Source organism: Lycorma delicatula, chromosome 2 (genome assembly GCF_047948215.1).
Source record: "Lycorma delicatula isolate Av1 chromosome 2, ASM4794821v1, whole genome shotgun sequence".
In the NCBI taxonomy this organism is placed as follows: Eukaryota; Metazoa; Arthropoda; class Insecta; order Hemiptera; family Fulgoridae; genus Lycorma; species Lycorma delicatula.
In genome coordinates this window covers 174079286-174091326 of record NC_134456.1, presented here as the reverse complement: position 1 = coordinate 174091326, position 12041 = coordinate 174079286, and the positions used below count along the sequence as shown (strand labels likewise).

Below are 12041 nucleotides of genomic sequence, written 5' to 3'. Positions count from 1 at the left end.
AGATATAATTCTTTTTTGTCTTCGAAACCCAATTTTTTCTACCCCCATGGCCAGTGGTTGGAGATATCAAAAAACTTTAATTAGATAAGTTTTAGGCTCTTATCCAAAGAATAATTGAACTTTAAAATTCGATATTTTACTTAATAAGAAAATTATAGCGATATTTTGTTTCTTGTAAAAAGCAACACATTTCCACCCTCATCGTCCGATTTTGCCCATTAACGAACATAACCAAGATTTTGGTCGTTATATTTTATGTATCAGTTTGAAAGTGATTGGCGCAAAATTACGGCAGTTACCGATTCCATAAGAAAAAAACTGTTTGAACTGACGGTGGTTTTGGGGTCTGGGGGATGTGAAACGCGAAGATATTTCGAAATTTTCCGAAAGTCGAATCATGGTACCCATTACAATAGGTAGCTTTCTTATGAAATCTGCCTAAAAGCAGATATAAAAATTTGAAAACGATTGTAATAGTTGATACAATTTTTTTTTTGAAAATTAGCTTGTTTATACAAACTTTCTGTGGAATATGAGGATTTTTCTTTCATCGTATGGAATAACATTGTTTAAGACCCTATTTTTCAGTATGACACTCATATTTTCGTATATATATATATATATATATATATATATATGTGTGTGTGTGTGTGTGTGTGTGTGTGTGTAGTTTAAATAAAATAGTTGCTGTTAAATCATTAAGAACTATTTAATTATGCAAAGTTACTTAATTATACCATACAAATAATAATGGTAATATTAATATATCAATAAATATAATAGTTTCCTTGAAATTATAATTTTATTGTTATAGATATGAACTGGTTTTATAACCTTCAATATTTTTCATTATAACTTCCTTAATCCGAAGGAAGTAAATGTTAGAAATATATTTCGAGAAATCCCAAACGTATTAGTTAAATAAGATCAGATTTATAATATATCGCAATTAAAAAATACAGATATTAATTTTAACTAAACTTTCCTGTGATATTTCTGATAAAAACATTTTTCCTTCCAGTTTTTAATATTACTTGTCATAGCGGCTATAATGATATTGGAAAAGAACTGATCCCTCTCCTGATTTTATTTATCAATATTTTTTTAGTTTCCCGTATCTAAAAATTTGAAGAATATAACTAGAAAATTAGTGAATGATTAATTGTCTAGCTTAGTAATAGTTGAACCGTGTATTCAGGAAGTTTGGTATCTATATATTAAGAAAATTGGATATATATATTTATATATACATTTTTTTTTTTTCAATTAGGTGAAAAGGTAGGAAGATATTAATAGATATTACTTTGTAAGTAGGCTTTTAATAAAATTCTTCTTTAATGTGTTTTTTTTTTAGCGTATAACATAGTGCAGCGTTGCCAAATCCTTTCGGGCAATTTAATTTTGTACCTACATTGTACGCACTTTTTATAAAAAGAAATGAATTGGTAACATGACGTCGCTTCCCATATTCTTTATTTAATAATTCATGAAGAAAAAAAAATGTGACAGAAAAACTTTCTTATCGTAATTTTATTTGAATGAGTAATTCATAATGAAGCCAACACTGCCTATTCCATATCTCTACGAGTTGTAGTTGTCACGTATACTTAAAAACAATTTAAAAAAAATGTGTTAACGTTAGTAATTTGGATTCGATGATTCATTAATATTAGAAATATATGATTATATTGTATAATCAGCCTATTGAGTTCAGAAACATAACTTTAAAAAGCTGAGTCCTATTTCGGAATTACCTAACCAAATCTATATAAATTTTCTTAAAAATTATAAAAAAGCATTGAGTAGACTTTTAAATTAAACCAGTCTCAAATAATGGTCTTAGTTATACCACTTTTTATGCGTTCAACTATTAGAAAAATTGTTTTTTTGCTTCATGTTTGCACTTTTTCATCTCTTAATTTCTCCGTTTTTGTGTTCGTTTTCTTTTAAAATAGTTGTATTCTTTAAAAATATATTCAATTTTATTTTTATAAAAAAACATTTGTGATCATTTCATCTTTTAATGAGATTAGTTTATTACCCTATTCGTTTTTATATAATTTATATTTTAAATGTTATTTACACACTACATTATGTATTATTTACGTCACATAATTTTTAATTGCAATCAATATAAATTTACGTAGCAGTACGTAATTTAGATATCTGTATTTTTTATTATATATTGCCCTCTTCAAGAATATATTTTAATCATTGTAAATAATATTTCTAAATTTCTGTTGTCCATAAAAATTATTAACTTAGTTAATGATTCAGAAGTAAATCGTTTCGATATTTATAACCTATACCGTTAAATTAAATATATATTAATGTATGGAAGTTAGAGGCGAAAAGTTTAAATTCCCTTTGTCTTAAATAGTTAATTTAATTCTTGTAATATTTTCTATGCAGATTTTGATTTAAGTAATTAATTATATTGCTCTCTCTCTCTCTCTCTCTCTCTCTCTCTCTCTCTCTCTCTCTCTCTCTCTCTCTCTCTCTCTCTCTCCCGTCTACATGTGTATGTATATATGTATATGTATGTCGAATAAATGGTAAATATATTAATTTATTTATTGTAATACGAAAAAAGAATAAGAGCTTTTGCGATGGAAGATTATTTTTCTACAAAGTGAAGTTTTTAAATATTGCGAAAATATTCTTTGTGTAACCTTAGTCAACATAAAAAAATGCATTAAAAGTATGAGTTTTAGATTTTAAAAGAAGATTTACGATAAGATAAATAATTTACATTTTTTCTGTATTTATTTATAATTTAGTTTATTGTCATTTACTTTTTAAGTGGTAAATGATAAAATTGCATTTAAAATCTTATAATTTTAACAAATAATATTTATATCTTTTAGTTTTATATTCAGTCTTATAGAGAAATCTGTTATAAATACATATAATTTTTCAGTGAAATTATTAAAAGTATTTTCACATAAATAGATTTAGTGAAATAAACCGTGTTCTTAGTTCAATGCCGTGATTTCCTAATGAGCAGAAAAGACAATGTAATTTTATTATTGTGTAACATTGTATTGTCTTGTATCTTATCTTAAAAAGAAATTGTAAACAAAAATATTAACGGTTTTGTTTATTTTTAATATCTGTCTCTCTCTCTCTGTGTGTGTGTGTGTGTGTGTGCGCGCGCGCGCGTGTTTCATAACCTTTGATTTTTTAAAAATTATTATTAACAAATGCAATGTGTTATATCAATTTTCTTATAAACATAAGTTTGTAAAATTGAATATCATTTTTTATTTTTTAATATTATGTTTTTTGAGAGTGTGTATTTATAACGTACTATATACGTGTAATAAATGTGTATGTTGATTAATTTTTTTGTTGTTTTTGTTTTGTTTCTAGCATATGGAAAAGTGTTTCTTGTACGAAAAAAAGGAGGAAAAGATGATGGTCGATTATATGCTATGAAAGTATTGAAAAAAGCGACCATAGTCCAAAAGAAAAAGACCACGGAACACACTAAGACGGAAAGGCAGGTCCTTGAGTCAGTTCGTCAGTCTCCCTTCCTTGTTACCTTACATTATGCTTTTCAGACTGATGCCAAATTACATCTTATACTTGGTAAGCATGAATTTATTATTTTTTTTATTATAAAATTATTTAATATTAATAACGTTTATGTTACTTTATAATTACGTATTACACAGTACTAGTAATATTTATCCGGGTTTTCAAAGACTGACGATGCCATTTTTACTGCTAAATATCAACTGCATTTCAGTGAGCAAGACATCTCAATATTTAGTTCCAGGAAACTATTTCATTCCTCACTTTTCCTCTGTTGTTGAGAATGCTTATTCTTAAGAATAATTTTGGATGTTTGATCACTACCTTGTTGCTTACTTCAGACCGCATAAAAATCTTTTTAGTTTAGACAATTAAAGTACTATTTTTTAACTGTTTGTAAGTGATTTATGTAATAAATTAACATGTTTCTGCTACTGATTTCTACTAGAAATAAACATATTTGATTAGTGCAGTAAATACGTAATAAAAAATAAATTCTGTTCTCTTAATTTTATATGCAAGTGTTAAATATTGTTGCAATTATAAAATTATCTTTAAAAATATTGTTTCATTGTTCCACGATATATTTTAAATTACATTATGGTATATGTAATGCATTTTGCTTGTTGGGTTAAAAGAATTTACACGAGGCGTTTTTTTTCAGTAAAGAATTTTGTATATTAATTTGTTGATTTATATAATTTTTCCCCACCCTTCTTAAGGCTACAGCCCATGAAAAGCTAACGACGTGCAAGAAATAGGATTAAGAATAAGAAACGCTGTTTGGCAGTAATAATGTTGGTAACTGTTCAGCCTCTTCCAATGTTTTGAAATTAGTGAAATTCTCACTTTTTCAGTTTAACTAAATAGCATTCGATTTTGGTCGGCTTAATAATATTCATCCCTATATATTGTAGGATTTTCCTACATATAACTGTATTAAACATCTGCAATTAGGCAAAAATCTTATATGATAGTTTTATGTTATCACTGTGTTTTATTTAAATTAATAATAATTATTTTTAAACTTATTCTTCGCATTCTAACCTGCCGGGTTAGTCTAATGGTTAAACTCATCATCGCAAAATCAGCTGATTTTCGAATTCGAGAGTTCTAAGGTTCTAGTCCTTGTAAAGGCAATTGCTTTATTTTGGACTTGAATGCTAGACTATGATTTGAATGACTAGATACCGGTGTTCTTTGGTAGCTTTCTTTTTTGATTTTCCGTAGGGGGAGGAAAAGCTCTGTCAGGCCCGCTCTGGTGGCAGTGCGGGACTGTTACCCGCTAAAAAGCCTCTCGCTCTAGTCACGCAAGGGGCCAGACCTTGTCTCTCTCTCACACTCACACACACACACACACACACACACACACACACACACACACACACACACACACACACACACACACACACACACACACACACACACACACACACACACACACACACACACACACACACACACACACTCACTCACTCACTCACTCACTCAGACTTTCATAAAAATTTTAGAGGACGAAATTAGATACACTTGTTCTATCAATAATTAATGCACAAAAGCATTTTAAATAAATTCGTTAATTTTTAGATTTATGTCACACATTGTTGAAACAAAAACAATAATTTTTTAAGTTTAATAAAAACAAATGAACTAGAGTCATATCCGTTCAGCAAAAAATAGGCGAAATTAAGGTTAAAAGCCAGCTCAGACTATAATATTATTATAACTTTAGTCTTTATGGTGTAATGTTGTAAATATAAAAATTGATGTAGTCAGTTAGATCTAGATTTGGCTAAACATGTTGCTTAAGATTTGATCTTCATTTGTTGGCACAGTAACATTTCTACAAAATTTTCCAGCTTTTAAATATGAGTTACGTAATTATAGTCATGTAATAACATGACTATATGGTTTCTTTTTAATGAAGAACTTTCTCCCGTCAATAAAATGTAATGTATCTTTCTTTTTTGACAATTTTGATTTAGGTTTGAATAAAAATGCAGTATTTTAGTAAACTTTCTAGATGGATTTAAATTACTTTAAATATAATTTTTTTTTTCTTTAAAATATTATTACTGTACTATATTACTAAATATTATTAATATCATTTGTTTTAGTAGATTATTAATCTGAAAATTCATTATAGAAGATGAGACTATATTCCTTATATTTTCTCCTATATTCTTGTTGAAAAATTTGTTTTACTGACGTTTCATCTTAAAAATATATCGACGAACTACATTTTGTTTAACTTTTCATGAATAAAACAGGTTGATTGGTTGTTATTTAAGAAAGTCACATCAGATTTGTGTTTTATTATACGCTGTTCATGGTTTTAAATTAACCGTAATAATTTTATGAATAGATAATTGTAACTTTCAAGTAGAGACTCTGTGTTATTACGGAGATTGTATTGGAAATAATCTCTTCAGCAGAGCATTCAATTCCTTTAACTAAGACAAAATGATATACTGTACTAGTTTATTTTCATCCCTTTGAAACGTAACATTGAATAAGAGTATAAGGGGGTGGGTTAACTCGTTTCATCCATCCGTGTATTTAAATTTAGAGGCTGTAAGTATTTTAATCAGGTTGACATAGTTGCATGCGCTGTTGTGATGGGCATTTTAAAATGCACAACGGTCGTCTGGGTTTATATTTCTTTTGCAACAAACATTTTTTCATTTGATTGTTTAGTAAATAATTAGAAACTCCTTTTTTTTCTAAATTGTCTTCTATATTAAATTATTTTTATTAAATTATTCGTTACTTTTTATAAAAATATAAATAATCAGAAATATAATTTTTTAATTATTTACTTGTATTTATTTATGAAAATTTGTGTTAAAATAAAATTCCACTGAACGTTGGGTTACAATTAACAGTACTGTGCGGTGAATGATCTTGAAAATAGACCATCAGTGCTGAACTTTAATTCTGTAAAATAATTGAAAGACTTGGTGTACGGGATTACACTAATTAAAAAAATAACACTAAATAAAAATATTGCTCGTAATTTCTTTCCTCTTCTGCTAGAGATTGTATTTGAAATAATCTCTTCAGCAGAGCATTCAACTGCTTTAACTAAGACAAAGTAATATACTATGCTGGTTTATTTTTATCCATTTGAATCGTTCAGCCTCTAAAGTTCCGATACAAAGTTGTACTCAATGTGTCTTGGAGTACGGAATTAAGTACAAGGAAAACAAACTATGTAAACATCGAAATTTTTCAATAGATTCAAACCAAACGGCTTAACGCATTCACCAAGTCATCATTGTATATTTATAACTCGTTTATCAACATAGAATATAAACATATCAATCACTGAAGAAGAAATTCTCGGACTTTCCGCATCCCAATAGTTAGAAAAATAAAAATGTCAAAATTACGAAGCCCTAAATTATGAGATCCTATTTAGATACAGTACCAATGTTCAAAAGGGTAATTTAAAGAAAACGGAACGAAATATCTAATCAATTTCAAAACCAAGTATTATAAATAAACATAATCAACACAGCATAGAAGAGTTTTAAGAAAGAACGCCGAAGGGTTCTATCCAAGACATCATTGCATTACAGCATTACATAAAAACACATTATTTTATTGCTTAGAAAATAACAATTACAAATACCTAGAAATGTGATAAATATTTTTTTAATCATATATTTTTTTTAAACAAGAAGGTGGGGTAAATACGCACCTGAGACATTAATTAAAAAAAAAAACCATTTTCTATTGTTGATTGTGGAATAACAAGAAAAGTACAGGATGAAAATAAGCAGAAGCTCTTAAAATCTATCTATCGACTTCTGTGGGTTTTTCTTTTAGTACATTATATAGTTTTTCTTGTTTAATAATAGATTTAAAAGCAAGTATACAATCATTAACCTTTCCTTTAAAAACTTTCTATTGTATAAATTTATCCGTTAGTTTCGCAAAATGTCACAGAATTAGAGTGCATGATATTAATATAGATTGATTTATAATTTAAAATAATAATCACACAAATTGATTTAAATGGTAATTATGTTTTTCGTTTACATGATGGAAAACACAATGTACAATACTGAATCATTTTCTCCTTGTTTATTATTATTATTTCATATAAATATTGTAAGTTAATTGAAATCTCAACACCGAAGGCAATGAAACTTCGTTGAATGATAATTTTTATGTGCTTCGTTAATTAAACTGCAATACAAGTAATTAAAAATTTTTAATTATTTATTAATATATATTTTTTTAAATTATTTGTTTTTCATTTTTTTCCTTTAATTTTTTTTACTTTTTCATAACCAAGTGCAATCTTATGTATTTGCATTTGTATTACTTCTAATCCACCGTCCGCTGTTTCAAATTTTAGTTAAGGTCAGTCATCCAAAACTATTTATTACAAAATGAATTTCTAATTAAAAAAAAAAATCGTTACTATTTTTTACTTTCTTGTACGAATGTACGAAGGAAAGGAAATATTATGACAGCGAAAAATTTTAGTTTTCAGATTTCAACGGAAAAATCCATTTTAAACATCCGTGAATCCATTTTGATTAGTTTCGGTTTATGTCTGTACTTACGGATGTATCTCGCATAACTCTAAAACAATTAGCCGTAGAATGTTGAAATTTTAAATTAAGGTCTATTGTAACATCTAGTTTGTGCACCTCCCCTTTTGATTGCAATCGACTGTACCAAAAGTGTCCAAAAAAGCCCAAAATCCAAAAATATGTTGATTTTGGACTTTTCCATAACTGCAGTAATAAGCCCTCATTGAGAGATTTTCAACGATATATCATAAGTGGTACTTATTTTCATTGGTTCCAGAGTTATAGCCAAATAAAAGTTTAATTAATGAAATATTTGGATCTTACAAGGTGGAAGCACATCGGTTTTTATACTCTATTTGATAAATAAACATAATCATGTGTATGGTTATTTTAATTTAAAAATATAAAAATAAATACAGTTTCTTTAAACCGTGATCATTACTTTCGATAATTTTTTATACTTTTAAAATAGATCTGCTTATTTCTAATATAAATCGATTTTCTCCTTGATGGAGAAAGTAAATAAAATTTTTGTTTCCTGCTGAACGGGAAAATAACCATTTTCGGATAAAAATTAATGTTTTGCTTTATACTATCAGACCCTGTTTTAATTTTGGCTTCAATACGTTATTGCAATTATTAAACTAAGCATCCTTCTCTGAGTAATGATGTTGATTGTATACCCAATCCACGGAAGGAACAGAGAGAAGACACTTGCAGGGCTGAATATAACTTGCATTTCGGAGGGCTTATTATGTTCACATTCAAAATTGTTTTGGGCATATTGAAGAAAGTAAAGTAAAACTATTACACTTCTCAATTTTCCTAGTAATCGTGGCCTGGAATTTTGGTATTGTTGGGAAAGGCTATGTATGTTTCTGCGCACGCGCGCGTGTGTTACGCTTCACACGCACATTCATTTATATTCACGAAGTATTTGCTAAATTGAAGACTTTTGTATTACGAAAATTTTAAAACGCATTATCTGATATTTTTGAATAATTTATAGTAATAACTTATTTAACTCATTAAACTTTGTAATCAATTTGTACTATTAATTATGGATTACTTTATTACATAGTTTTTGATGTATAAGAAGAAAATCCGTTATAAAGTTCGTTAATTAATTTATTTGCGATATGTTTTTATAGTCCATTTTTTCTAACCATAATAAATCATAACGTTTTATGTGTTTCTGTATAAAAAAAAATAGAAAAAATAAAAATAAAAAGGAAGAAATATTTTGATGTTTAACTTTCACTACTTTCACTTGCTGGCCATTTGTTTCATTTGTTAGTAAGATTCTTTACTTCTTTTACATTAAATTTGAACTAAAAAAGAGTAATTAAATTTAACATAGAGCTTACCTTAAAGAAATTGTTTTTTTTTTGGTTTTTTTAAAGGCAGGTTTTTTTTAAATATTTAATTTGCGAAATTTTAATTTTTGTCCTCTAAATGAGATAAAAAAATCACAATTATGAATTATCATCAAATCATCAGATTGATTGGAAACATGACAAATTTTTGTAATTTGGGGTAGATTATTTTAATGTAGACGCTTTTCCGTTGCCGGCACGGAGGCCGGCAACGGAAAATCGCGTGCCTGGCGCGAGTGGTAGCGTCTCGGCCTTTCACCCGGAGGTTCTGGGTTTGTACATTAAAAATATATTTTATATTTAGCACTGTAATAAAAACTTTATAACTTAAGAAATTATTATTTAATAATTTTACTTGTTTAATAAATTTAGATATATCTATCCTGTAAATGACGAATATTCTTGTTTATTCTGAACAGTTTAATTTTAATTAAAACAGTTCAAAATTTCATGAAAATTTCTGGACGGCAAATATTTACAAACGAGATATTTACATTTGATGAGTAGTAGTAGTAGTAATACATTGCCCCATCAGTGACCATATATAATAATTTAGTAAAGGTTTCGTTGATGTAAGTTGGCTCAGTAATATCATGTTCTCTCTTTCTTGTAATATTAATATTACTTTTCAGATTGATTTTTTTTTTATTGGGTAGTATATTAATCTTCAGTTTTTCTCGTTTTGGGATGTCATCAAGTTACTACAGAATTGTTTGTTGATAATTATACATTCTCTTTTCGTTTTGGCTAATAATCGTTGGAAGTGACGAAAAACGCTTGTTTCCTTTGCGCTAATAAATATGCATTTTTTAACGTATACCATTAGTGAAATCGATAGTTATCGTATGGTTTTGTAAGCAAAGACTTGGCCGATTTATCAACATTATGTTCTTTTTTTGATTTTTCTTTATTTTTAAAGGTTCATATATATTTTATTGTCATTTGTGAGAATCATACCAAATAATGAAATTATATTTTATTAATCTTTGAAATTGATCTTTTTTAAATGAAATAGTTATGTTATAATGGTTTATTTAAAAACAAAAATTTTTAAATGTATAAAATGTAGTAAAATTCAGCATTGGTTCTATAAATTTATTACTTTATGTTAAAAGGAATTATATTACTGATTTACATGTAACAATGAATGATTTTTTTTTTTAGTTGATTAATATTTTAAGATAAATTTGTCTCAGTGTAATAGTGTTCAGCTTTTATTATATTGAATTCATTGACTGATAAATAAATTAATCAAATGAAATTAAGACGAAAACGATTTACAACATTTTTAACCTTTTTTTCTAATTTATTATCAAATTTTTCCCCATTGTAAAATATCTATAAAGTAAATATTCTGACCTGTTATCATAAGTTTAAGATTAATTCTGTTTGATTTCATTATAGAAAGTTAAATACATTTTATTATTTTTAAATGTACTCTTTGCATATGGCATTATTTTAATGAAGTAATATTGTTACAAACTGTGGCAGATAAAACCTGTAATAATGATAATAGTTTTTTTTTAATGCTATAAAATGTTACCATATCACTTTTTATTAACTGTTTAATGCAGTGTTTCTGTTATAACTAATAAGAGAGTAATTTAAACATATTCATTTTGTTTCGTTTTTGTTAATTTAATTAAAATTGAACTGCAGCGTTGTATCCACGTGTTGTCATCGCTGCTCTGCTGTGTTTTATAATTATTATTTTTTCGGCTATCAAAGTCATTGTATTTTTTTTGTTGAAGTATTTATGTAATCCATTTTCTTTATTTTCAGTTTTAAACATGTTAATCGATAGCCTGTATGTGTTCTAAACATTTGTTTTCTTTACTACTTTTTTCCTTTTGGGACCAAAATTACTAACCCAGGTTATTTAGTTAATTTCAAATTATATCAACCCATTTAATTTTTTTTTAATTTGAAATTTTCAACGTTGATTACCTGTTGCTGATAAAGGAAACCTATGATCGATATAAATAACATAAACTAATTTTATTTACAACTCCAAACTTCTTTTTTCAACATACTTTTTCTAAATATTTTCTTTTACCTCCTTTCTTTTAAGGTAGTAATTCTTGTGTTGCCATTCTTACTTTATCACTTTTAATTTTGCTGCCTAAATAACAACAATTGTGCAATTTCTGATTGGTTTTTCTATTAGTGTAACATTTAATTCATTATTTTTTCTCATTAACTTTCATCCAGTTTTTGTTTGCCCTTACTTATTTATAATTTGATGATTTAATTTATTTAATTGTGTTATTTATTAAAGATACAGTTTTTGATTTTAGTAAGCGAGTAATCTTTTATTACTTACACAAGCATTAACACAAATAAAAGGTAATGCATTCCTAGACCCTTCTTTCTTTCTTTTTCCTGTTTAGGCTCCGGTAACTACCGTTTAGATAATTCTTCAGAGGATGAATGAGGATGATATGTATGAGTGTAAATGAAGTGTAGTCTTGTACATTCTCAGTTCGACAAATCCTGAGATGTGTGGTTAATTGAAACCCAACCACCAAAGAACACCGGTATCCACGATCTAGTATTTAAATCCGTGTAAAAATAACTGGCT

At 27.2% G+C, this 12041-nt stretch overlaps 1 protein-coding gene across 1 annotated transcript in view; it reads left to right on the top strand.

Moving 5' to 3' along the window:
- LOC142319430 (ribosomal protein S6 kinase alpha-5-like) overlaps positions 1 to 12041 on the top strand; it is a 257701-nt gene that overhangs the window by 118413 nt on the left and 127247 nt on the right. Inside the window, exon 3 of the mRNA XM_075356704.1 lies at positions 3373 to 3591. Coding sequence (XP_075212819.1) covers positions 3373 to 3591 — 219 coding nt within the window. The remainder of the gene's footprint in view (positions 1 to 3372; positions 3592 to 12041) is intronic.